This window comes from Myxine glutinosa, chromosome 4 (genome assembly GCF_964187855.1).
Source record: "Myxine glutinosa chromosome 4, kmMyxGlut1.1, whole genome shotgun sequence".
NCBI classification, from domain to species: domain Eukaryota; kingdom Metazoa; phylum Chordata; class Myxini; order Myxiniformes; family Myxinidae; genus Myxine; species Myxine glutinosa.
This window is the reverse complement of record NC_136264.1, coordinates 142913231-142940511: the sequence shown is the minus strand read 5'-3', so window position 1 is coordinate 142940511 and position 27281 is coordinate 142913231. Positions and strand designations below refer to the sequence as shown.

General features: G+C 46.4%; 1 protein-coding gene across 4 annotated transcripts; it reads left to right on the top strand.

The window, feature by feature from the left end:
* The first annotated feature begins 213 nt into the window (after positions 1–213).
* LOC137425323 (dnaJ homolog subfamily C member 9) lies at positions 214–26683 on the top strand. Of its 4 annotated transcripts, none has more exons than XM_068113629.2 (8): positions 214–452; positions 3017–3212; positions 10478–10618; positions 15510–15764; positions 16656–16886; positions 25261–25350; positions 25444–25549; positions 25813–26683. In XM_068113629.2, the coding sequence occupies exons 1-7, from the start codon at positions 421–423 to the stop codon at positions 25546–25548; spliced, it is 1050 nt and encodes a 349-aa protein (XP_067969730.2). In that variant the 5' UTR covers positions 214–420; the 3' UTR covers position 25549; positions 25813–26683. The 4 variants fall into 4 exon arrangements, with proteins under 4 accessions (XP_067969730.2, XP_067969732.2, XP_067969731.1 ...); XM_068113630.2 differs by having other exon boundaries at positions 373–512; XM_068113631.2 differs by lacking the exon at positions 25261–25350 and having other exon boundaries at positions 358–452.
* The last annotated feature ends 598 nt before the right edge of the window (positions 26684–27281 follow it).

Here is a 27281-nt window from a genome sequence, read left to right as displayed (position 1 = left end):
CGTGACGTCAATGCATAAGGTCAATATGCGAGCAAAGTACCGCTCACCGTGACGTCATCCCGACGCGTTGTAATTGTACAATTTAGACACTAACATTTATTTACTATGTTAGATTTCACATATTAACACATTATTATTCCCAGTATATCACTTTAGCATTAGTAAATTAATTTATGTAGCCGCCGTACATTTTTTTCCGATTGCCGCGATAGTGACGTATTTCCGTTTAGGATTGTTTAAAATGTTACTTCGCATTATTATTCTTCGACAGTAATTTTACCAGTAACGTGTACGGACTTACTTTGCATTCAATTATGTAAGGAGTCTTATTTGTTGTAAAAACAAAAGCAACAATAAAAAATCTTTGTCGCTGCATTTTGAGTGAGTTCCGCCAGAAATGGTGTTTGCTGTGAACTGGCGATGACGGCTCCACAGAGGCAGTTGTGTCGAGGGTGAGATTTTCCATGACTGTAGTCTGTCGTCCTAGTCTTGAGTCACAGCACTTCCCTCAGGTGGAATAAGCGAACACCACACCTTGATTGTTGATTTATCTTCTGTGATTTGATTTCTTTATACATTTACTACTACTAGTTGAGCGCCTCTCATCTCCATGCTTCTAAATAGTAAATGGCTTACCTGTGCCATTGTGACTTCTTTGGCGCCATTTATTTATGTCCTGCTCTGCATCTTCCCAGTCTTTAGCTGATCTGTCACAAACCTCCACATTTGACCATCGGCGATCTTTAAGCACCTTATGTTGGTCGTCCCCGACAATGCCGGCTTCATAACAATATTGGACATGACGAGTTTTGGGCTGTTTTCTGTCTGGCATTCTATCATCATCATCATCATCATCATCATCATCATCATCATCATCATCATCATCATCATCATCATCATCATCATCATCATCATCATCATCATCATCATCACCACTACCATCATCATCACCACCACTACCATCATCATCACCACCACTACCATCATCATCATCACCACCACTACCATCATCATCATCACCACCACTACCATCATCATCATCACCACCACTACCATCATCATCATCACCACCACTACCATCATCATCATCACCACCACTACCATCATCATCATCACCACCACTACCATCATCATCATCATCACCACCACTACCATCATCATCATCACCACCACTACCATCATCATCATCATCATCACCACCACCACCAGCATCATCGCCGCCACCATCATCGTCATCATCATCATCACCCTCATCATCATCAACATCAACACCGCTACCACCACCATCATCATCACCACCACTACCGCCACCACCACCATCACCACCACTACCGCCACCACCACCATCACTACCACCACCATCATCACCATCACTACCACCACCACCATCATCATCATCATCACCATCACCATTAAAGTTGGGCTCGCCTTTTCTAGCAATTCTGAATAAGGAACTTTGTTTTCGAAGGAATAACCAATTAATGAGGGCTTATTTAAATATTATCTAACACAGTGTTTGGCCAACCCCTCCCCCTCACTCCGATAAAGCCTTCTCAGGGAAGTGACGTCGCTTTTTCTTCAGTAAACTAATTAAAGTGATCTCTCAATAAAGCAAAGTTGTCATTGATTAATTTAGTGTTACGTAACGGCACTGGAAGCACTCCTCCCTTCCCCCTGTAGCACTCCTCCCTCCCCCTGTAGCACTCCTCCCTCCCCCCTGTAGCACTCCTCCCTCCCCCCTGTAGCACTCCTCCCTCCCCCCTGTAGCACTCCTCCCTCCCCCCTGTAGCACTCCTCCCTCCCCCCTGTAGCACTCCTCCCTCCCCCTGTAGCACTCCTCCCTCCCCCCCGTAGCACTCCTCCCTCCCCCCGTAGCACTCCTCCCTCCCCCCGTAGCACTCCTCCCTATCCCCCGTAACACTCCTCCCTACCCCCCGTAACACTCCTCCCTTCCCCCCGTAGTACTCCTCCCTTCCCCCCGTAGTACTCCTCCCTTCCCCCTGTAGCACTCCTCCCTACCCCCTGTAGCACTCCTCCCTACCCCCTGTAGCACTCCTCCCTCCCCCCATAGCACTCCTCCCTACCCCCTGTAACACTCCTCCCTACCCCCTGTAGTACTCCTCCCTACCCCCTGTAGCACTCCTCCCTACCCCCTGTAGCACTCCTCCCTACCCCCTGTAGCACTCCTCCCTACCCCCTGTAGCACTCCTCCCTCCCCCCTGTGGCACTCCTCCCTCCCCCCTGTAGCACTCCTCCCTCCCCCCTGTAGCACTCCTCCCTCCCCCCTGTAGCACTCCTCCCTACCCCCTGTAGCACTCCTCCCTCCCCACTGTAGCACTCCTCCCTCCCCCCTGTAGCACTCCTCCCTCCCCCCTGTAGCACTCCTCCATCCCCCCTGTAGCACTCCTCCCTCCCCCCTGTAGCACTCCTCCCTCCCCCCTGTAGCACTCCGTAACGCTTGGACATACACCCTCTCACTCCCCCATGTGTTTTGTAATTTTTGGAACGGCCCCTGAAAGGATTGGCATGGTGTGTGTGAATGATGGTGTTTTCTGCTGTATTTTGAGTAGTTGTAGTAACTATTGCAATGTAGTAGTAGTAGTAGTTGTTGTTGTTTAGCCCTGGACAGTTCTCTTGAACAAGCCTGTGGCACAGAGACAGCCGATCTATCTGACAAGAGCAACCCAGAGATCCCCCCCCCCCCCCCACATCCAGGATAATGCACCCCCGTCTTCACAACGTCAGGCCCATGACAAAGTTAATGAGAGAGAGAAAGAAAAGAGACAGAGACACGAGGAGACCGATCGGCACTCTGACTGTGATTACGCTGCCCTGATGAATCGGGGCACCAGAGTGAAGAATGTGGAAGATTTGGTCCCCGACTTGGGTTGGGGGTGAGATATAGTTGTTTGTATCGAGTGGTGGCACCGAGTGATATTTGTGACATCTGGAGTACAAGCTAATTAAGGCATCAATTTTGTGCTGAATGCTGGTTTGTGTGCTTGGGAACGCGCAGGTACAGAACCTCCGCCATGCCTCTGCTAGACAGCTGTGAGCGGTACTTTGGTACTCGCGACCTGTACACCGTGTTGTCCGTTGGGAGCGACGCGAGCGATGCAGATCTGCGACGGGCCTACCGCCGGCAAGCTCTGCTAGTTCACCCGGACAGAGCAGAGGCCGCCTATAGGCAACCCGCCACCGCCAGCTTCCAGGTGAGGATCCTGCTTGTGGAGGAAATGGCCAAGGAAATGGCCAACACTAACCCTAACAACTCAAACACGTAACATTGATTTTTCCCATCATGACTTTTGCAGTCCTATAAAATAAACTCTGCGCAACTACATCATAAGCATGTGCCATTTGTATGTTGCCACCACATCACATGTCCTATCAATCTTGGTTGGGTGCTCAGCTATAATCAGCATTGTTGTTGTTGTGTTGCCCAAGTCAGTTCTGTTTAAACAGACCAGCGGCACGGGGATAGCCCATCTATCTCACAGGAGCGAACCAGAGATCCCTCACATCCAAGATGCTGTGCTCTTGCCAACGTGAAGCCAGGACCACTCAGTCTTCCATGAAATGTTTTATTGTGTGGAGCGGCATGGCGGTGGTTGCAGGTGTCGTCCGTGGATATACAAAACATGGCCGTGGTTGTATTATCAGTGTTGTTGCTGTTGCTGGAGAATGACCCAACCCAATATCTTTGTGAAAATATAACTCCAAAAAATATAAATAATAAAAAATGTGAAAATAAAAAAAATTCTCCTACTTTCTGACCCAGCTATGTTCCCTCTCCCCCTCAATCCTCCTCCTTGGTGATTTCAATATCCACATGGACTCCACTGACTCCACAATAACCACTGACTTCACTGATTTACTCACCTGCTTTAACCTCACTCAACATGTCGACTTTCCTACCCATATCCGTGGTCACATTTTGGACCTTGTCTGCTCCACTGGATTAAATTTGCACCATCTCTATGGCTCCGACCTCACCCTCTCTGACCACTTAGCCATCACTCTGACCATCAACATCCCCGCCCCAACACCAAGGCATTATCGCACAATCAACTTCCGTAAGCTAAACGCTCTTTCACCTACCTCATTCTCATCCACCCTCTCTGAAAAAATGTCCACTTCTCCCTTCATTGACCTCCACACCCCTTCCGACCTCACTGACTACTACAACCACACTCTCTCCTCCTGCCTTGACCAGCTTGCGCCTGTAAAAACCAAAACAGTTTCTTTCACCCATTCTGCTCCCTGGTTTACCCCTGAACTCCACCTGATGAAAACTCGTGCTCGCCAACTTGAAAGACTCCGCAATAAAACGGGTCTCACAGTTCACTCCCAAGCCTACAAGGACCACATACAACACTACAAAGATGCCCTCTCCCGCGCCCGCTCTGCCTACTACTCTCAAATTATCCACTCTGGCTCCGGAAACCCAAAAGCACTCTTCTCGACAATAAACAAACTCCTCCGCCCCCTGAACACCACCACCCAGTCATTCACAGTAGACAACTGCATCTCCTTCCTCTCTTTCTTCCAACGCAAAATTGACAACATCTACAACAGCTTGACCACTGCCGCACCCGCTCCCCCTCCAACCACCTGCCCCCCCTTGTCCTGCCATCCCCTGTCTCGGTTCTCCCCAATCTCTCCTACTGACCTCTCTGAACTCCTCATAGGAATGAAAACTGCCACCTGCACTCTTGACCCCATCCCCTCCAGCTTTGTCAAAGCCTCCCTCCCTGCTCTCTCTCCACTTATCATTGCAACAATAAACTCCTCCCTGTCTACAGGCATCGTCCCACCTTCCCTCAAAATTGCTGCTGTTACCCCCATTCTAAAAAAACCTGGTCTAAACCCTGACACCCTAAACAACTTCAGACCCATCTCCAACCTACCCTTTCTGTCAAAAGTTTTGGAACGCGCTGTAGCCACTCAACTCAAACATCATCTCTCTGCCAATAACTTGTATGAAACATTCCAATCCGGATTCCGCTCCAACCACAGTACTGAAACTGCTCTCCTCAAAATCACCAACGACCTTCTCCTCTCCTCTGACGCTGGCAACCTCAACATTCTCGTCCTCCTCGACCTCAGCGCTGCCTTTGACACCATCGATCACACTATCCTCCTCACCCGACTTGAATCCACCTTTAACGTCACCGGCACTGCCCTCTCTTGGATTAAATCATACCTCTCTGACAGATGCCAGTTCATCTCCATCAATAACTGCAAATCCCCCACTGCTCCCCTCCCCCAAGGTGTCCCCCAAGGTTCAGTTCTTGGCCCCCTCCTCTTCATCCTTTACCTGTCCCCGCTCGGTCACTTAATCCGCCGTCATGGTCTCCAATTCCACTGCTTCGCCGATGACATCCAGCTTTTCATCTCCACCAAGTCCGTCTCCACCGACACCCACTCTATCCTGACAAACTGCATCACTGAAATAAAATCCTGGCTTCAAATCAACTTCCTCAAGCTTAACTGTGATAAATCTGAAATAATCATCATTGGCCCAAAAACGCTCACAAAATCCACCCATAACTTTGCCCTCAACATCGACGGTATCCCAGTATCCACCTCCCCTCACATCCGGAATCTTGGCGTCATCTTTGACCAAACCCTTTCCTTCGACAAATACACTAAACAGATCACAAAGTCAGCCTTCTTTCACCTGAAAAACATTGCCCGTCTCCGCTCATCCCTCTCCTCCACGGCTGCAGAAACCCTCATCCACGCCTTCATCACCTCCCGTCTGGACTACTGCAATAGCCTCCTCTATGGTTCACCCTCAAAAATCACCAATAAACTCCAATACATTCAGAACTCCGCTGCCCGTCTACTCACTCATTCCCGGACCCGTGACCACATCACCCCCGTCCTTTACAAGCTTCACTGGCTCCCCATCCCCCAGAGAATCCAGTACAAAATCCTCCTCTTGACATACAAAGCCCTCCATAACCTGGCCCCATCCTACCTGGCTGACCTCCTCTCCAGACACACTCCCACCCGCAACCTCCGCTCTGCTGGTACCAACCTCCTGACCCCCTCCATCCGGACCAAATTCAGATCCTGGGGGGACAGGGCCTTCTCCATCGCTGCTCCCACCCTCTGGAACTCACTACCTCACACCATCAGAGACTCCTCCTCACTCACCACATTCAAAACATCACTAAAGACCCACCTGTTCAACGCTGCATTCAACATTCAACCCACAGCATTTAACCCCTGACTATCTCTTCTCCTTCTCCCTCCTTTTGCTTTAAATATTTCCCTATTGATTCTTGTCTTGTCTTTTTGATTCTTGTCTTATATATATGCCGTATATCGCTGCTGTTTGTTTTCTTGATTCTTGTCTTTTTGCAATTGTTGTTTTCATGTATTGTTATGCATTATGTTTTCCACTCTGTCAAAGCGCCTTTGGGCTTCTGGAAAAGCGCTATACAAAATAAATGAATTATTATTATTAATTATTATTATTATTATAACGAAACCTACAAATCTGTTGCCACTGATCGTGATTCTGCTTTGAGCCTGTGTGGAAGAAGTTACCTTTGCTGCTCTATTTGCAACCTTCGTTCTGCCAATTGGATAAATTGTGCCCACTTATTGTTTCTTATTACCTCATTTACTGTTCCTGTAGGCTGTCCGAGAGGTATGCACACCGCCTCCAAGCTGTCTAGCTTGGATTTGAATCCTGACCCAGCTATAAACTGCCATCCCGTTGTTTCACAGATTGCGTGATTCATCAATGGTGTGCTGTCCCTCGGATGGACGTTAAACGGGGCGTCCCGTCTACCGGCATTACTTGATGGACGTTAAACGGGGCGTCCCGTCTACCGGCATTACTTGATGGATGTTAAAGATGTCATTCATGAAGAGTAGGTGAGCTATCGCTCGCACCGTGAACAAATCCATACTTAAAGCTGGCTTACGTCTACTTAAGACTCACGAGGTCTTTCATAGTGGCACACTGTTTTCTTACCAACAACATCGTGGAAAATATTACCTGAAACGTCCCTTCCTTCTTAAGAAATTAAAATGTATCGGCCTTGGTTTGAAGGCAGGTATCTTAGCATGTCAGGGCCAATGTATGAAAAATGGTTGACACGTGTCATGCATGGACTACTTTTGCAGTATTTTATTATCCCCCTTTTTTTTTGTGCCAGGAGCCCTCATCATCCTATTTGAGTGGGTGACTTGCATCGTGCAGTCACGTGTCTGAGACTGAATACTGCTGTTTGCAAGATTGCGACGTCACTTTGTGGCATAATTCTCTTCTTCTTCTTGTTATACTTCTGCATTCACATCCTCTATTTCACAAAATGATGCTTTCAATGAAAAATATAAATATGCTACCTTCTTGGAATAACTTTATTGAAAGCACAAATTAGTTTACATTGTAAACTATTTCACATGTTTAATTGTAAACTCTTTCAAGAATATTCAAGAATATGAGACTTTTGAAATGACGTTTGAATGCTACCACGGTCTTTTTGCGCACGTGCCGTGTGCGCGTTTTCAGTGACTCGGTTCTGCTCGCCAGGCACTTTAATCCTGACGTTGCTAGCTTGAGATCTGTGATTCAAATAGTCTTTTTAACATAATTTTCAGCATTTACACGAAAGAGTGGCAATTTCAAAATGGTTACCTATATTTGTCATGTGCCTGAATGCAAATCGGACTCACGGAAATATAGGAAATACTTGAGAGTTAATAGAACACTTTACCCCACGCGGTCTTGAGAAGAAGGACATAGGAAGGGTCTTTTAAACTCTTCCTTTGCAATTCCAAGCACAAGCTGTTTCATATGAGCTTAAATTTTGTCTGACTATCGATACTCCCCAACACTGAGACAGCTAGCGGCACATTTGATTGGTCAACATAGTGTAAAGTGACGTCATATTTTGTCTTAAGTACTGACTGCTAAACGGAAGGTTTTTGAAAGTGCCAAGGAGGTGATTTGTGTTCTCGTGTTCAAGCGTATAATTCAATTGAAATTTAATTTAAGTTTGAAAATCTGTAGAAAAAAAACAACAAAACAAACCTTGTATAAAACACGTTAAATTAAATCCTTTAACCAATAGATGCAAAAATCAAGTATAATTTATCTTGTGGAACCAAACAAATTATAATGGCACTCCCAGCCCACACAACTCCCACACTTACCCCTCCACCCAAACATGATTAATAGTAAAATCAAAATCATGTTTTAAATTTACCCTGTCCATCGACAAGCCCCAAATATGACCTTCCCATCGGTGTTAAGAAGCATGAAGGTTTGGGTAAAGCGTGTCCATCTACGAACCTTTGGCTTTTCACGGCCCACATCGTCGAGGGTTTTTGCAATACGGGCTGCAGGATATCATCTTTTTGGACGACTTGGTAAGGAAGTTCTCCAAATGTTTCGTTGTGCAGAGGCACACCCATTTTTTCGCAGGTACATTTACACATTTTCAGATTCTTTAAAAGTTTTTTTTAGTTGTTTTATTCCACAATCCTTATCTGCCAGGCATGAAATATGTCCAGACTGCCCCGATTGACTTCGTCACTTGGGGTTTCTGCACATGCACGCCAAACAATCTGGGGCAGATTACATCATTTCTAAAGTACCGTTTTGTTTAACCCTGCTTTTTCTTTCACGTGGGGTAACGAGACACATCGGTGGATGAGAGGTATTGACTTCGTACCATTTCCTGTTGGTGCAAGCGAATGGCGGCAGTAGATATAACACACATACAAACACACAAGGACGCTTGTCCTTTTGCTAACAGATGTAAAAATCTCATGTAATTTTCAGCCCACCCTCTGCGCAGTGGGACAGAAGTGGGACCCACTTCACGGTGTGTACCCCGGTTTAGAATAGTTACACCGTATCCCTGCGCATCGTAAAAGGCGACAAAGGGTTGGCGTCAGGAAGGGCATCCGGCCATAAAAAAACATTGCCTCAAACAGGGAACCATGATTGTCATGGGGCCCGCAAGGCTAACCCCCGCTCTAGCAGGGAAAATGGCCTTAAAACGATCATTCATTCATTCATTCCTCTGCGCAGTGGGAGATGAGGTTTTGTGTGTGTGTGTGTGTGTGTGTGTGTGTGTGTGTGTGTGTGTGTGTGTGTGTGTGTGTGTGTGTGTGTGTGTGTGTGTGTGTGTGTGTGTGTGTGCGTGCGTGCGTGCGTCCGTCCGTGTCCGTGCCATAATCTTTTACCATTTGATCTTTGATCAAATTTTTAACAAAGCTTTATTATGAGAATATGAGAAGACAAATTAATAATTTGGTGAAAAGGTCAAAGGTCAGCACCACATAAAATCGTCAATTTTCATCCAATTGACCTGAAATTTTAAGAATTCGCATATTGGGTCACTGAATTGGTTCACCAATAAAAAGCTAGAAGCCGATTGTTTTTCTGTTTGTTTGTTTTTTGGTCAAAAGTCAAGGTTGCATAATATCGTCACTTTTCATGTTATTGACTTGATATTTGAGCAGGGTTTGCATATTTGGTCATACAGCCTATTGTTTTTGAGGTTAAGGTCGCCTAAGATCGTTTTTTTTTAGCTGTTGTAGTTGTGTTTAGCATACGGAAGAAGAAGAAGTCTGAATATAAAGCGGATGCGGACGGGCTTTGCATTTTCAGAAGCTTTCTAGTTGCAGCCCCAGAACTAAGGGCCGTCACAGCCCAAAGAGTTCCCACTCCCACCCTTCCATCCTCCCAAACATGATTAATAGTAAATATAATTTTAAACTAACCCTGTGCATTCATAAGCCCAATATACGGTGTCTCCTCTGGGAAGTCCACCTGAATGTTGGAATGACAGCATCGTCTTTCCAATTGCAGACGTCCAATAAATAAATCACCAAGCCTGCCATAGTCTCATGGGGTAATCACATGAGGTTCAAGGTGTCCACTCACTGACAGGGATGACTGGGGAGGTCGGGTAGAACATGCAGTCCACAGGCCTTGCACGGGCCCAAACCATCTGGAGTTTTTCAGTATGGGCTGCAAGATATTAACTTTTTAGTCGAGCTGATCAGAAAGTTCTCTAATTTCTCCGTTGTGCCGATGCACACCCCTTTCTCTCAGGTACTTTTCCAAGTATTTTTGTCGTCTTCTAGAAGCTTTGTGAGCCATTTTAAGTAACAATCTTTATCTGGAATGCACAGTATACGGTCTGTGCCCCAATAACCGTTGGCGATAGTGGTTTCTGCACATGCGTGCCGAGCATTCTGGGGCAGATTTACATCATTTTGAAAGTCTATGTATTCATGATGATCAGATGGTTTAGTCACTGAAATGAGTTTTGAGTTATCTTTTACTCATAAGTATTGAACAACCTCTGCCATCTCTCAATGATCTGTTGGAAATGTTTATTTACAGATAGACTGATGATGATGATGATGATGATGTTTTGCTTTGACTGCTGTTTCTATTAACAATGAACACTGAGCAAGGTAGGGTGTACTTGTGCAGGTGCTCGGTAAGGTTCACGTTATCCTGAGCAATAAGCAGCAGAGAGCACTCTACGATGAGCAAGGCATTGTGAATGAGAGGTGTGATCCCATCAAGCAAGTCAAGGACTGGGATCAGTACTTCAGGCACCTCTTTAAAAAGGTAATACCTTACTCAAACCATACCTTTCACCTCTCACTGAAAAAACAGGTCTTATTCACACACTATTTTATTTTCTGCTATTGTTCTTACACCAGCTCAGTTTTAACAATAAACAGTATTGCTTATTGGTGAGTTAATAACCATAAGTTCTGACTTGCAACAGAAACTGCTTTCTACTGCTATACCTTTTTCAGACATCTTTCACGAGACGTTGACAGCCAGAAGTAAAAAAAAAAAAAAAAAAGGAAAGAAAGAAGAGAATTGCCTCGATATTCTGAATCTTCTGCTTCATAGGCCCAACAAAAATAGCATTCATTGCACTGTTTCTGCTGGTCCTTTTGGGGGAGGGAGGGGCGGGGGGGTGAGGGTGTCCTATTATCCAATGGAAATGTATTCCTTTGGCCAGACAGAATAGTACAGAGGAATCAAATCCTTTGAGCTGTCTGACCTGGGTTTGATTCTTGACATGGCTATAAACTGTCTGATTGGTGCTTTGCAAGTTGGGTATTGCATAAAAAAGTGCGCAGTCTCTCGGACGGGATGTTAAACTGGGATCCATCGGCTAGGCTTGATTACGTACTGGTGGACGTTAAATATATCAGTGCATTTTGCAGAGATTATGAGGCATGGCTGGCAGGCTGACCAAATTCCAAAAATTCCTGCCCTAATCACGTAAGGTCGAGGCCCAGTCAGTTGGTTTGTGTCTTTGTGAGAGCTGCTAAAATCCATATTCTATGCGCTGCTAAACCCAACGTAATAGGACATGGCATGACAAAGAAGAATCCATTTCTTCCCTTGACTATATATTGTAATGAATGACATGTATGAATTAGTTTTTCAGCACAATCCAAAGCAATCACGTGATTGTAACAATTTACAAGATAGAGCGCACTGCGTCTGTATGACAGCCACGATTCTCACTGAAGAGGATTATCCATTCCCACGTCCGATACTAAATCCTCAGCATCACGGGGAAATTCTGTAGGCAAAATTGCTTCTTTCAATTCCATTCGATTGCATGGGGTAACAAGACGTATGGGCTACGGTGTCGTGCTGGTGCTATAATGGACAATATAATGACGGACAATAGCAGGTTGTTTTCATCCTCATTACATTTGCCGACACAGATTCCTTCCCTATGATGAAGTAGAGGCTCATTAAATGCTCTCAAATCGTCCTGGGTATGCTGTATGGAAGAAAAGTTGGTGTCTTGCCATTTAGCCACTGCTAATTCAGAAAGGATGAAGCACGTTTCTTCCTTTGATTGTATAGATGCAACTTTTATATTTATTTTATCTTGCATCTTACCTCTAATTTAGCACAGCCTTTATTGCCGCAATATCTTTCTTTGTAATGGCTTGGCTAAGTGGTAGAGTGATTATGTTTGAATTGTCTCCTCTTTGGTTCATTTCCCTGCAAAAGCAGTTTAATATTGCACACTCGCATCATGAACAAGATTTAAACCAGGGCCCTTAACAAAATGTAGTTCTTACAGGTTGTTGCTGCTTCCCTGGACATTCTCTATAATGGGCATTCCTGTCCCAGCAGGATGCTACAGAGGTAGTGAGTGCACTTACATTTGAGCTGTTAGTTTGGGTTAGAATTTCAACCTGACTATAAACTGTTGGATTGGTGTTTCATAGGCAGGGTGTCACATTACAAAATGCGCAATCACTCGCATGGATGTTCAGCTGTAGACCTAGCCTGCGCACTGGGAGATTAGGTTTTCCGTGTGTGTGTGTGTGTGTCCGTGTGTGTCCCCGGGCCTAGATCCATTGGCTAGCAAGGTAGGATGAAGCCCACAGAACAAAACTTTGAGAAAATGAAAACCACATTTTGATCCATGAATCAACGATCCCTTACCGAAACAGAGGTGGATACTTTGAGACCTGAGACCAGCCCTCGTAGCTCCCACTCCCCCCTTCAAACATGATTAATAGTAAATATCGTTTTAAAAGTTCATTTCCGTTTTAAAAGCACCCAAACCAGATAGGGTGTATCCCTCAGGGAAGTCTCCCTGGTACATCTCGCTCCCATGTGAATAATAGCTGGCACAAGATTTGTGTATTTTCCCGTCGTGAAGACATCTTTTGTCGAAGAGTCGGTAAACATTGCTACCGAAGTCGGTAATGACGCACAACATCATCTTTCCAATTGCAGACATCCATTAAATAAATCGCCAAGCCTGCCATCATCACAGGAGGCACTCCTGCAGGTTTCAAGGTCCATTTACTGGTAGTGATGCATCGGGATTTGGCCGTTTAGGAAGAACACCTGTCCACAGTTCAGGCCTTGCACCGGCCCACGTTATTCGTATTTTGCAGTATGGAAAGCTGCAAGATCTCTGTTCATTGGTCGACATGAGAAAGATCTCCAATTATTTTGTTGTGCAGAAGCGCAATCCTTTCAGGTACTTTCCCAAGTATTTCAGCTTCTTTCAGAAGCTTTGTGAGCAATTTTCAGTAACAAACATGACCTCATGTAATTGTTTGATTTAATTGTATTCAAATCTCTGGTGATTGTTTTGTATTTATTTATGCGAATGTGTACTTGTATATAACTGTCATTAATTCAAAAAGGCTTTGGCACTATCGAGCGATTTTTCTTTCTATTTTTAACTCCAAAAAAACGAACTTTTTTTTTGTTCCAATTTTTTGTTGTTGTTGGCCTAAAACACTCCCAGGCACTCACTGATGAACCTCTGTCTGTGCCGCCATTTTTCTCAGAGTTGGCTGAACGGATCTTCGTAAAACTTTCAGACACACAGACCAACATCTCTTATATAGTAGATGTGCATGTACACTTTAAATAAGTTTATTTGAAATCTTTAATTTTCACAATGTAATTTACTTGCCATTTGATGATTACGAGACACTTCCTCTTGGGCATCGTGAAAATTCATGCGTTGCGTGGAAAGTCCCATTTCCAAAATGAACGAGACGGTCAATGAACGTCATCGCAGACTTGAACAGGATGTGTGTGTGTGTGTGTGTGTGTGTGTGTGTGTGTGTGTGTGTGTGTGTGTGTGTGTGTGTGTGTGTGTGTGTGTGTGTGTGTGTGTGTGTGTGTGTGTGTGTGTGTGTGAGACACCCACTCTCCCCTGTGTGTGAGACACCCACTCTCCCCTGTGTGTGTGACCCACTCTCCGCTGTGTGTGTGACCCACTCTCCGCTGTGTGTGTGACCCACTCTCCCCTGTGTGTGTGACCCACTCTCCCCTGTGTGTGTGACCCACTCTCCCCTGTGTGTGTGACCCACTCTCCCCTGTGTGTGTGACCCACTCTCCCCTGTGTGTGTGACCCACTCTCCCCTGTGTGTGTGACCCACTCTCCCCTGTGTGTGTAAGCCACTCTCCCCTGTGTGAGACCCACTCTCCCCCGTGTGCGTGATGTGGGAGGGAGAGGATTTGAGCTCTTAAAGTCACATTTTACATGAGATGTAATAACACATTTCAAACTATATTTCCCATGTGTAAGCACATGCATTCACATGTTATCAGAAGTAAATACATTGTGTAGATTACATTATTTGTGGATCTGATAAATTGCCAGTAACCATTTTGTGAAACTGAATGTGCAGGTGCAGCATCTAACTCAATATGTCAATGTCACACACGTCCATGCCCGTGGAATTCCCATGGGTGACCCCACTCGTTTAGGTTATATTTGGGGAAGGTAACAATGTATGGGTTGCTATCTGAGTTGGTGTGGCTTGGTAGCAGTTATGAGAGATGAATGAGTGAGGGGGGAGGTGGGGCAATATCATGTAGGAGGTGGTAGAAACTGCTTGGCCACTAACCTGTCTGTGGAGAGAGAGGATCAGGCCCTGCACCTCAGTCTCCTTTTGCCAGACTCCATTTGCCCTTGGATTCCTCTGTTCTAGGGGCGCAAGGTGAGATCTGGCACCATCAGACACAGAAGAGTCATATCAAGTAGAACTGTTGATAAAGGCCTTGTACACTGAACAATAAGAGCTGAAAGCACCCAAGATTGACATAGCTCTGCAGAGAATTCCAAGGCACCTCCATAACTTGGAGGCCACTTAAGATGTGATTGACCAAGGAAATCTCATAGCAGATGTTCGCCCCCACAAGGAGCTCCAAAAACTGCACCTCTGCCAGGGGTTGATTGCAGAAATCAATTGGAAGATTTGGCATGTGGTCTTTATGTAGAGACAAAGCGAGTGTGTAGGAGTTGGGATTATTGAATGACATTTTCCAGATGTTTGACCAGCTCCTTATTTTCTCCAGATTAGAGGACATAGATGAGGCTGCAGTTTACCTGCCACTGGTGTAAGAGACTCTGGCACAGAGTGTCATCTGTAAAGTGATATTGGTGGCTTTCCAAAGACGCAACGAGGTCATTAACGGAAACCTGTGTGCTGGCATTAGTTGGTTGGCGTTAAATATCCTACGGCGTATGGTATTTTGCTTAGGCAAGTAAACTGCAGTTAGCCCGTGGTATGGTCTTCTCAGATATTCCTTAATAACAGCTTCTGCTACCTGCTATCTCAGAATGTGTTTTCTGTGCAAGTTGCATTCCCCACACTTTCAACAAATTCACACTCCCAGGTGTTATGTTACAAGTGAACAGTCATTTTCGGCTGCAAAGGGAAACCATAAAGTAACATTTCCTGGTAATCCTCCAATCAGCTCTCCTTAATAACCCCTGTAATTCCAACCCGTTGTCTTCATACTTGTTCGTCCCTAAGTCCTATATCTGCCTGTTTCCTGTTGCCCGACTTTCAGTACATTACCCCTGACCTCTGCTGTCTTACCTTTCAATAAATTTGATTCTGTTTTCAGAAAATATAAAAATCAGACTAGTGAGCTTCATCAGCAATCCATAGGAAGGAAACAGCAGTAAATATTTTATCCTTCAATGTCCTACCAGGTGAATGTGGTTGACATCAAATCTTTGGAAGAAGCATACCGAGATTCAGAGGAGGAGCGTGATGACCTGCAACAGGCCTACCTTGATTTTGAGGGTGATATGGATCGGATCCTGGAAGTCATGCTGTGTGCCCGTAATGAGGATGAGCCACGTTTCCGGAAGTACCTTGAAATGTCTGTGGGAGCTGGAGACCTGCCGGATTACCCTGCATTTAGCAGTCAGGGCAAGCGAAAGCGGGAATCCCAGAAGGGAAAGGTAGATAGGATGATCCAAAGTTATGTAAAACAACCAGAGCTTCAGAAAGGTTTTTGCCTTCTGGGAGCAAGCACTTTTGCAATCTGAAACTTTCACTAAACATGCATGGCCTCTCTACCTAGGGAAGGCCAAAAAAAAAACCCATAAACTGTAATCTGTTTGTCTTTGCATCAATTTCTTATCTAACAATTATAAGCCCACAATTGAATTGTTTCCTTCTTGATAGCATAGTTGCTGTTGTTGTTGTTGTTGTTGTTGGCCTCTATTATTCGCTACAAATTGGTCAAATGACCTAAGTTTGACATGTCTCTCAAAATTGGCCTTACGTATGTTACTCCATCATTGTATTGTTTTACACAGATGTCTTATGTCCTCTTGAGTTACTTTGGTCCACTTTAAAACTGCAGGTGTTGCAACTAAGTTTTGTAAGTCTGTAATCATCTTATTTGATGGAAAAATGTTTGACACTCTCCCGCCAGACAGTATTCCCCCTCCCACCACCCCTACCTCACCCCCCAGAGCCAGGACTATTGTGTATTTACTTTTCTTTTCAAAATCTGACTAATTTTTTTTTTCTTAACTTTAATTCTTTTCTAGAACGACAAATGTGTTTCACAGCATGCTGACTGTCTAACCAATGTGCAAACAAAACGAACGTTCGTGCAATTTGTGCAGCCATCCTCCCTTTCCTCTTTCCCCCTTTCTTTTTCTCTGCCTCCCATTAGCGCAATCAAACTTCCAGGAGATTTTCTCCCAATCACCAGACTTTCTGAAGCTCTGAGGACAACAGATTTTACATTTTCATTGAGATTTCCCTTTTCAGCATGCTTTGTTAACATATTCAATATTTGCAACTTTCTTCCTTTAACTGCGATTATGTTTCTATTCCAGATCCACTACACCAAGGATTTTGAGAATTTTGAGCATCAGTCTGTCATAAAGTTCTTAGTCAATGAAGGCGTTGACACCCAAACCATCTATGAACGAATGTTTGCTGTGTACTGTGAAAGATGTCCAAATTATAACACGGTGGAAAAATGGGCGTCGGATTGCAAGCATGGTTATGAATCAGTTGAAGATGGCAGCCACACTCAGCTGGAAGAGGACCAGGGGCCAAGCTTGGTTAGTTGCTTTGTTGTGCTTTGTTATTGATTGCTCTTTTGCATTTATTGTTTATTCTGCCTTCTGACACAAATTTTTGCATTCTTTATTTCAATTTTTTTTCCATCTGTTAAGATGGCATCCAGTTCAGAAGTGAAAGTATTATTTTAAAAAAACACGACTTGAGACTACTGTGCCAAATTAAACATCTTGTTCAGATAAGTTGTACTTCTCCAGCCAATTTTGACTCTTCCAGACTAAATGCTATTCAATCTTTTACTTCTCAAAACCTATCACGGTCCCCGGATGGAGTTTAACAAGTGCCTGATATTTTCTTTACATGTCTGGTGGAACTCACTTTTTGTCAAGCATTGGGTGAGAAAAATCACAAGTACTAGGCATCAAAGATACTAGAGCAGAGCAAGATAAACCACTCGGCCGTAAACCCATATAAAATAGTGAAGTACGCACTGGGGCGGAACGGTCGCCATTTTAGTAAGCAACTTTCACCCGTTAATTCATTTTTGTAAGCAAAACAACCCCGTTAATTCACCCCAGATCCACTTTTTTTATTTTTTATTTTATTTTTTGAAATCCCGACTTCTTTCTTTCTTGGAAGTTCTAGCAGTGTCCATGTGTTTTGTACCTTTCCCACCCCCCCCCCCCCCCACCTTCCCATGCCTCCTCCCCTCAAGCCCTCTCCCTCCCACGGATCTTCTGTTGTCCCTGTTCTCTGCTGTTGTACTTGTGTGCTTCCTCTCTCCCCCCATCTTGTCGCCCACTCCCTTTATTGTATGTTTTGTGTGTCCGTTTGTCTTTTTTGTGATTGATGTTAGCTCTTTCACGAGCCTCGATCTTGTATACTACAAAAAATAAAAAATAAAAAAAATAAAAACTTATCTGCGGCGCTCCATGACTACTGCGTCACTGACGTAGCACTGAATGGTGAAGGGTTTTCTTTTTTCCTTTTGGTGCAAAGGAGAGGAGGGAATATCAATTTGAAGGCAGTTTTTTTTCTAGCTAGTTTTCGTGTGTAAATTAATGGGATTAATTGCATTATGAGTGAAATGTTTTATTTTGGCGACATGATGGTAGAATCTCTGGCGTTTTTTGTAACTAGAAATTAATTAAAAAGAACAACAAAAAAAAAACGGGTTTAAACTGCAACATGCAAATTTCTGGAACAGTGTTGACTTGTCTCCTTGGTGCTGTCTATTTGCTTTTCTATTTAATTTGAATTTTTTTTCTAATAACTTGTTTTGAGGGTGAGGGATGGGTAGGAAGTAAAAATATATGGCATCAGTCCATATTCCCCTTTTGTTTGTATTCATATTCAGACTCTACACCTCTTCTTGACAGAAGTGACAGTGCTTCTCCCAAGCTCAGTGGCTGTGTTTGTACTGTCAGGCATGTGTGTGTCGTTGGCTGTTATCTCCATATGCAGGTTTCAGAAAGTGGAACAGAGTCCTCCCAGGTCTCAAAGTGTGTGTGTGTGTGTGTGTGTGTGTGTGTGTGTGTGTGTGTGTGTGTGTGTGTGTGTGTGTGTGTGTGTGTGTGTGTGTGTGTGTGTTAGTTAGTTAGTTAGTTAGTTAGTTAGTTAGTTAGTTAGTTAGTTGGTTGGTTGGTTGGTTGGTTGGTTAGTTATGTATTGTCGTGAAAATCAAGCTCAGACACGACTTGACCTCTGGGTAGGTTTAATATCATTTAGATCTGAAGTACATCCTGTAAAAATACATTCATGCAACAGGCATTAAAATCAGAGTATTTCATGAGCAATGGTCGATTCAATATGGCAATGGTCCAATAGAGAGGACAGTCAGCGCAGCATTTAGGGGCGTACATACCATTCAAACTACAGGACTATGTCACAGTGAGTTCCGCTGGAGTGTCCGTGCGCCCCGGTTGTCCCGGGTCTTATAGACGCCCCTTTTGAAGCGAGCACACCCTGGGTTCACCTTGGTATAATTTCACTACATTCTCCCCGCCGTTAGAACTCTGCCGCTCGGCAGGTTGCAAGCAAGCATCAGCAATAATCGAATGGGTCACGTCAATCCACGTCAGTCGGTCCACCCGTAGCGGTCGGGGCGGCGAACTTCCCTGCCAGTTCGTGTTCGGAATCTACCGGGCACGGCGTCCCCAAGCCCGGAGTCCCCCGCGTCGGAATAGCCGCCGGAGGTGGGAGTCGGAGGGGGCGCCCCAGCGCCTTCGGGCACGGGAGTGGGGAACGACGGAAGTAACGGTGGTAGTTCCATAGGGGAAGCTTCGGTAGAGTCCATAGACTCGTAGACGGGTTCGTCGATATCCCTGTCGTCGTCCCCACATGGGGCGAGATGGCGTACGGAGACAGTAGACTCGCGGCCATCCGCCGTTAACACGCGAGCATGCTCGGGATTAGCCTGGAGGACCTGCACCTTGTCAACAAGGGGGTCGTACTTGCTAGCGCGAACCGCTCGTTTGAGATAGACGGGCCCTGGTTCAGCGAGCCAGCTGGGTAAAGATTGGATACTGCCGGAGCCTCTAGGGTGGTGGAACAGTCGTTCGTGAGGAGTCTGGTTGGTGGCGGTACATAGGAGAGCCCGGATCGAGTTTAGAGCGGCAGGTAGCGACCACGCCCATTTATCGAGGCCTCGGCCGAGGGTCCGGAGTCTCAGCATGACGGCCCTCCATATAATCCCATTAAAGCGTTCGATCTGCCCATTCGCTTGGGGCCGGTACGGGGTGGTGTAACTCGAAGCGACATTATGCTGGAGCAAGTCGCCCCTCACCTCCTGGGACAGGAACACCGCACCCCGATCGGTATGCACGTAGGCCGGATACCCGAACATAGAAAACAAATTCTGCAGGCACCGAATAACCGTGGCAGCCGACATATCCCCGCACGTGTAAGCAAAGGGGAATCGTGAATACTCATCGACGATAGTGAGCAGATAGCGAGAGTTGCTCGACATTGGCAGCGGCCCTTTGAAGTCCATCGCCAAGCGCTCCCACGGTCTAGTAGCCCTAACGAGTGTCCCCATAGGAGGGTTATAAAAACGCGGTTTGAGTTCCGCACAGATCGCGCAATCACGGCAGATGCGGCAGATGTCCTCAATCGAGTACGGCAGATTGCCCTCGCGCACAAAATGCGCGAAGCGCGTTACCCCGGGATGACACATAGTGCCGTGCAAAGTGCGCAGCCCCTCCAAAGTTACAACCCCCGCGCAAGTGGCCGGCCTCGATAAGGCGTCAGCGACCAGGTTATCCTTCCCCGGGCGGTATCTGATGGTGTAGCAGAAGTCAGCGAGTTCGATACGCCAACGGGTGATTTTCTCATTCTTAATGCGCTGAGCATGTAAGGTGTCGTACATAAACGCAACGCTCTGTTGGTCCGTGACGATTTGGAAACACCGCCCAAGCAGATACGGCCGCCATCGCCGAATTGATTCGACGATCGTGTACGCTTCCTTTTCGACAGACGAATGCCTCCGCTCGGCGGAGGTGAGAGTCCGCGAGAAGAAAGCCACAGGGCGGCCCCCTTGGGAGAGAGTCGCCGCTATCGCATGATCTGAGGCATCGCTCTCCAAAACGAAAGAGGCACTCGTCAATCGTCGCGACAGCGGCGCCAGCGATGTCGACTTTAAGGCCCTCGAAGGCCGCCAGGGCGGCCGGGCCCATGGGGAAAGTGTCGCAGGCCACGAGGGGGCGGAGCTTCGCGGAGAAATTTTGCACCCACTTTGAATAGTGGGCGAACAGCCCTAGAGCGCGTTTCAGCGAAGCCCGATCGCTAGGCGGAGCCATATCGAGCAAAGGGCACAGACGCTCCTTATCCGGAGAGACGGAGCCATGGGTCACGGTGTACCCCAAAAGGTCTACCGTGCGTAGAGAGTATCGACACTTAGCCGCATTCATGGTTAGGCGATATTTCCGTGCGACCTCGAGGAAGCGTTTCAGATTAGCGTCGTGATGCTCCTGGTCATACCCACAAACCGTAAGATTGTCCAGATAGACAAAGACATCGGTCAAATTCTCCTTCGCAACGAGGTCATCCATAGCCCTCTGAAAACAAGCGACTCCGTTAGTTACCCCAAAGGGAAGTCGCGTGAACTGGTACAACCGCTGACCTGATTCAAAGGCTGTAAAGACGCGATCAGCCCTAGAGATGGGGACTTGATGATACGCACTACGCAGATCGAGAGTGCTATAAACGGAATACAGGGCCACCTGGCGTACCAGGGCATCCATCCCCGGTAAGGGGTAGGCATCCAGCTGTGTAAAACGATCAATCGTCTGCGAATAGTCGATTACCATGCGCCGGCGGTGGGCCTCACTCCGCACCACTAAGACTTGGGCCCGCCACGGTGACCTACTGTGTTCTATAATACCGTCCTTTAAGAGCAGGGCCGTTTCTTCTGCAATGAATTGCGCGTCCGCGCGAGAGTAGCGCCGCGATTTGACGGCTACAGGGGTACAATCAGTGGTCAGGTTGGGGAACAGTGAGAGAGGCTCCATGTCCATTTGAGCGAGGGCGCACACAGCGAGCGTGTCCGGCCCACCGAAGTCTATTTCCAAACGTCCATGCCGCTTAAGGAAATCAAGTCCTAACAGAACGTCAGCGCATAAAGCAGGTAATACCATGAGATACACGTCCGGGAACGTGCGTCCCTTTATCACAAGTTTCAATCGACACGCCCCTTTTGTGCTCAACCGAAGTCCCTGAGAGGCCATGAAGATCCGGCGGGTTGTCCCAAGAACCGGCCACCCATGTTGATGCACGAGTCGCTGATCGATAAAACTATCCGTGGACCCCATGTCAATCAAAGCTTGCGCAAAAACGCCCGCGACCGTGAGCGGAATGATGGCCTGCGCAAGGCCGGCAGACCCGGCAGGTATTGTACCGGCCGGGCGAGAAGATCGCGCCTCGCGGGTGGATCCCACGCCGGCTGCAATCCTTCGGGCAGCGTCGGCAGGTTGGGCCTCAGCAGGAGCATTGAAGTCAGTTGGCTCATCAGCAGATTCATTTGCTAGAGTGGGTGTGTGTAGGTCGTAAGAGCCGCCGCCAGATGGCGCTCGAGTCACGTGAGAAAGAACTCTGCCGTCTGCAGATTCATATGCCAAAGTGAGTGCATGTAATTCGTAAGAGCCACCGTCAGATGGCGCTCGAGTCACGTGAGAAGGATCTCTGCCATCTGCAGATTCATATGCCAAAGTGGGTGCATGTAATTCGTGCTGCGTTTGCCGCACATCGAGAGGAGTTTCCACAGCAGGAGCATGTCGCTTGTTTGAAGTAGGCGTTCGAACGCCAGTCAAGGTCGGTCGCGCTGCGGCCGGTCGCGTTCGCGCCATTTGTTTCGGCGGCCCGGTGTATCTCACCAAGGTCGGGCGTGCAGCCAGAGGCCCGCGAGAAGGAGAGCGGCTCATCAAAGCCGAGTGAGGCGCCCCCTCCGGCGCTCGATCCGTTGGCTCCGCGATGAGCCCATTCAAGGTCGCGCGGGGACGCGTGCCCCGAGCGGCCTTCCTGCAGACCTTTGCAAAATGGCCCTTGGTGGAGCACAGGTGGCACGTAGCCTCCCGAGCCGGGCATTCAGAGCGAGGGTGCTGCCGATTCCCGCAAAAATAACATTTTGCATACCGGTCAGGCCGTGGCCGGGCAGCGGCGGCAGCAGTGAGGCCGGAAGCGGAGTTCGCTTCAGGAGCACCCGGAGTCTCGGCCGTGGTGGTCGGGTCCTCCTCCGTATCCTCGGCGGTAGCCCTCTCCGGTCGCGCGAGTTGAGAGGCCCCCGCCACGACTCGTGGGTGATCGTATGTGTTGGATTGTTCTCGGGCATCTGTATATACGCGCGCCAGCCGTAGTGCTTCCGTAAATGTCAGATCCGCGACCTCCAGGAGTCGGAGCCGCAAGACCCCAGAACTAATTCCGGAGATGAATGAATCTCGGAGCAAGTCGTCCTGCACTTGCTCGTGGGGCCGTACGTCCTGCACGCAGTCCGCCAACAGGTAGCGCAACTCCTGCGCGTAGCGATCGATCGATTCAGATGGTTGTTGTCGCCGCTGGGAGAGTTGATGCCGGCCGTGCACAGCGCTCCGTGTTTTTACGTATAAGCGCTTCAGCTCGGCTAGTGCCGTAGCGTACGTCTCAAATCGAGCTATGTTCCGGAACACGGTGTGATAGACCTTCGACTGTAACACGGACAGCTTCATCGCAGCGGTGAGCTCTGTTTCGTGAGCAGCAAAATAATTCTCCAGCGTTTTGAGCCAGTGAGTGAACTCCGATGCTGATCCCTCAGCTTGAGAGTCGGCTCCGAGAATTGGTACCACGATCATCTTGTGGTCAGCCATTCCGGCGATCTAAATGATATTAAATGTCGTGAAAATCAAGCTCAGACACGACTTGACCTCTGGGTAGGTTTAATATCATTTAGATCTGAAGTACATCTTGTAAAAATACATTCATGCAACAGGCATTAAAATCAGAGTATTTCATGAGCAATGGTCGATTCAATATGGCAATGGTCCAATAGAGAGGACAGTCAGCGCAGCATTTAGGGGCGTACATACCATTCAAACTACAGGACTATGTCACAGTGAGTTCCGCTGGAGTGTCCGTGCGCCCCGGTTGTCCCGGGTCTTATAGACGCCCCTTTTGAAGCGAGCACACCCTGGGTTCACCTTGGTATAATTTCACTACATGTATAATATGTGTTGTAGTCCCTGGTGTTGGGCTAGCGGCTAGGGTGCCGGCTTCGGATCCTAGGATCCTGGGTTCGAATCCCGGTCAATCGCTGAATTAACGCCAGGGGGGTTGACTCAGCCTGTCATCCTTCCGAGGTCGGCAAATTGAGTACCAGTTCACTGGTAATTCCCTGCTTGTCATTAAAGGCGGCAAAAAGGGTTGGCGTCAGGAAGGGCATCCGGCCGTAAAACATTGCTTCAAAAAGGGGACCGAAAAACAACAACAACCACAGTTCCCGAAAAAGGCCAACCCCCGCTTGCGGGGAAAAAATGGCCTCTAAAGGTGGTTTTTTTTTTTTTTTTAAATAATATGTGTTGTGCGAATTCATCATGCCATGTCTCATCGAGAATTCTGGAAAAAATGTCATCATGTCACCATGATAAGTAGATGCGCCCCTCTCTCCCCCCAACACAAAAGGTGCATAATCACAATTCATGTGCATGGACAATCACAACTGTAGATGTGTATGTTTTATCACGATTCATGTATGTGTGCGTGTGTACGCTCCGCCACTACTGGTCGTCATCTACACTCGCAAGTCTCTAAGACTGAACGGAGTCTTCCCTGCTCCCAAAGCATTCATCTTCACCCCAGCATGGAACCACGACTCGTGGACGAAGCCATCTCCTTATCAGTGATATATTTTCCCTTGCGTCCCCGAAGTGGCGACAGTGTCATTCCATGTGACCTCCGGGTATGCCCAGTCTTGTTTTCTTTCTTCTCAGTCTCATCCTTCCTCGAAGGGATGGAGTCGGCAAAACCCAACAAGCCACAAGGCCAGGTCGCAAATGCATGTCGATCGGCGCAACTCCAGGCACCACTTGCGTGGCCCTTGGCCTCACCAAAGCTGCTGCCATTGGCTCAGTTCTCGCTCCCATCAAAGTCATTGTATTCGACGCGATCCTCAATCCCAAGGAACTCAGCCTCTCTCTCTTCCTTAACGGATGGAATTTGGCAAGAGGGGAATCGCCAAAACTCGAGTCTTCGCTTCCGGCAGCATGGGGTCAACAAGTCCTGCCAAGCTGCAGGACCAGGCATTGTCACAAACACATGTCGAATGGCATGATACCAGTCACCTCGTATGCAGTCCTCATTACTATCAAAGCTCCTGTTTTATGCTGGGTCTTCGAAACCATTGAAACCATTGACACAACCCTCGGTCCTTTCCGTCCCATTCGAGAGAGGGGAGGTAAAGCATGCTGCCTCCCCCTCCACTCTGAGCCTTAGATTATGTTGGGGGGAAAAAGGCTGCGTGTGTTAAATTATAGACTGTGATAGGCGAACAGTCCATCGTCTTCGTCTTGGTTAAGCACGTCGTGCCGATTGGGGTTTTCCTGTCTTTTCATTACTTTAATTCACTTGTACGTTCCTCATCCCGGTTGTTTTTCATTAAACCTGTTCAGTTTAAAACAATTTCACTGTGGGTTTTAAGCCATGGAATCGTCCTCCAGCATATCCAAATTCCTCTTAAAACGGAACGTTCAGGCTGAACCCACTGCACAACCAAATTAATTAATTGTTAACCGCATCATACCGTGGAGTCACCACGTGTGTGCAGAACGCCTCCACTCGGCGCTTTGGGAGTTCATCTCCGGCGCTCTCACGTTGCTCTTTAGGGAGACCGTGTCCATCACTATATTATATTGCGCTTCATCTATTGAGAGCTGCTTTTCTTTCTGATTGCAGTTCAGGCAAGTATCCCAGGAAGCAGAAGAATCAGCAATAAATGAAGTTGGATTTGATAGAACAGACAACTCCCTGACATTGCTGATCAAGGTTTGAACGTTGTGATCATATATTAAGGTCTCACTGGGAGGTATTCAACATTCAATTTTCGCACCATTCCTTTGTATATTTGTGTTTCCATAGAAGCACCAGAAAAAGCATCAACGCTCGAGGGATTTGATATTGGAGGAGCAAGAAGGAAAATCGAGCGGCAAGACAAAACGCAAAACTGGAAAAGCAAGAGTTTAATGTGAGAAGTGACATTGTCATTGCTGCCACATCTAACATTTTTTCTCCCAGTTACATGGAAAAAAACTTTGCTCTGAACTGCCTTATTATAACTTTAAAATCCCACAAACAAGTTTGTTGTGAAAAGTGTATGGAAAATTCAGTGTTATTTTCCTTTATGCCTATGTTTTTTTGTTGTTGAAACCAAATGTGTACAATAACTAAAAAAATTGGTGATTGTTCAATTATTTTAATTGTGTCTAAAACGTTCTTCTTTGTTCATAGGCATGATTGGGGTAGCAAGACAAGAATGCAGATCCAAACTTCAACTGCCTCTCTCTGCCAGAAGCTTTCACTTTGGCTGAGCTAACTCTGTCTGTTTTGTGTTGCACATTTCCATTGACCCTTGTTAACTCCATTTTCAAATGTAAAGGTGTTCCAGTTTCTTTCCCTTGCTGAGAAAAAAAAATACATTGGTGTGTGCTGTTTGCTGTTCTCCACTTAGAGACGTTTTTAGATGGATGTGAAGGGATATAAAGTTAGCAGTTGTTGGGCAGATAACAATGTTCTCTTAGTTGATGGCATAAAGAGAATTATGAACAGGAATGACTAATGCTGCAGTAACGGAAAAAGGAACATAGTATTTGGCTAGGTTACCAGCGTTTTGGTTTTCTTTGCTGCTGCTGCAAAAAAAAAAAAAAGGATCCATCTCTAATAACTGCCCGCAGACTGCTTTACTTGACTAGTTAAAATACATTAACGCAACATGAATATCACGTGGAGATATGCTTGTACAGCACTGCATATACAGTCTATAAAAGGGCACATCTAACCAAAATTCTTACTAAGAACTATCTACTCTGCCAATTATGTAACAGGTGAGAGCAGACCTAATCTCAGGTGACATTTCATCTGCTACCCAATGGACTTCCACAGGCCAAAAAAACCCAAAAAACAGTAAATTGGGGGGTAAATTTTAATCCTAATTTTGATTGGCTTCACCCTTTTCCTTGACTATGGATGATTCCCAAACCACCCAAAACTTGTTGTTTATATTGTTGTGTGACCGTCGGCATGATAATGTCATGGCATTCACCCATGTCGGAGAATGAAGGAATCCTCATGTCAATACTATAAAAGTGAATTTGTACATTTATTTCTTTGTTAGTTGGTTTATTTATATATGCTTCAAAAACTTTAAAAAACTACTGAGCCAAAGTATGGCTTCAGGGACCCCAAGTATGGTTTCTGTCGGGGTAGCATATCTGCGGGAGTGTGTTCAAGGTGGGAGGGAAGACCCCAATTCTCTCTATGTAAATGTGTATCGTATAGCGCCCCCGGTGGTAGCCGGTATTATAAATCATCTTTTTCTTGTATAAAGTTTAAACAACATTACTATGATGTTGAAATATGAGTGAGAATAATTCGAAATTTTCAAAATGTTTCATATCATTCATTTTAAATGGAGGTTTAAACCAAAGAATCGAACAAGGAGCTTTGCAGTGAAGCAGAAGCAGCCTGCTCTACATCGGTGAGACCTAACGGCGTTTGGCAGATAGAATGGCTGAACATTTACGATCAATAAGCCTGAACACAACTGGACTTTTAGCAGCACATTTGAATCTCACTACCCATACCAAAGATGATTTCCAGGTGTGTGCTATTAAAGCATGTTCCAACGATTTGGAGAGAAAGTGTTTGAAGGAGAAAGTCATTTTTCATCTGGGTACTACACACCCTCAAGGAATTAACAT

Excerpts from the sequence above, each read along its gene's own strand:
- LOC137425323 (XM_068113629.2), top strand. The coding sequence starts at position 421 with ATGACGGCTCCACAGAGGCAGTTGTGTCGAGG. Across the intron at positions 453-3,016 it reads CAGAGGCAGTTGTGTCGAGG|GTACAGAACCTCCGCCATGC; the intron begins GTGAGATTTTCC and ends GGGAACGCGCAG. Across the intron at positions 3,213-10,477 it reads CCGCCACCGCCAGCTTCCAG|GTGCTCGGTAAGGTTCACGT; the intron begins GTGAGGATCCTG and ends GTACTTGTGCAG.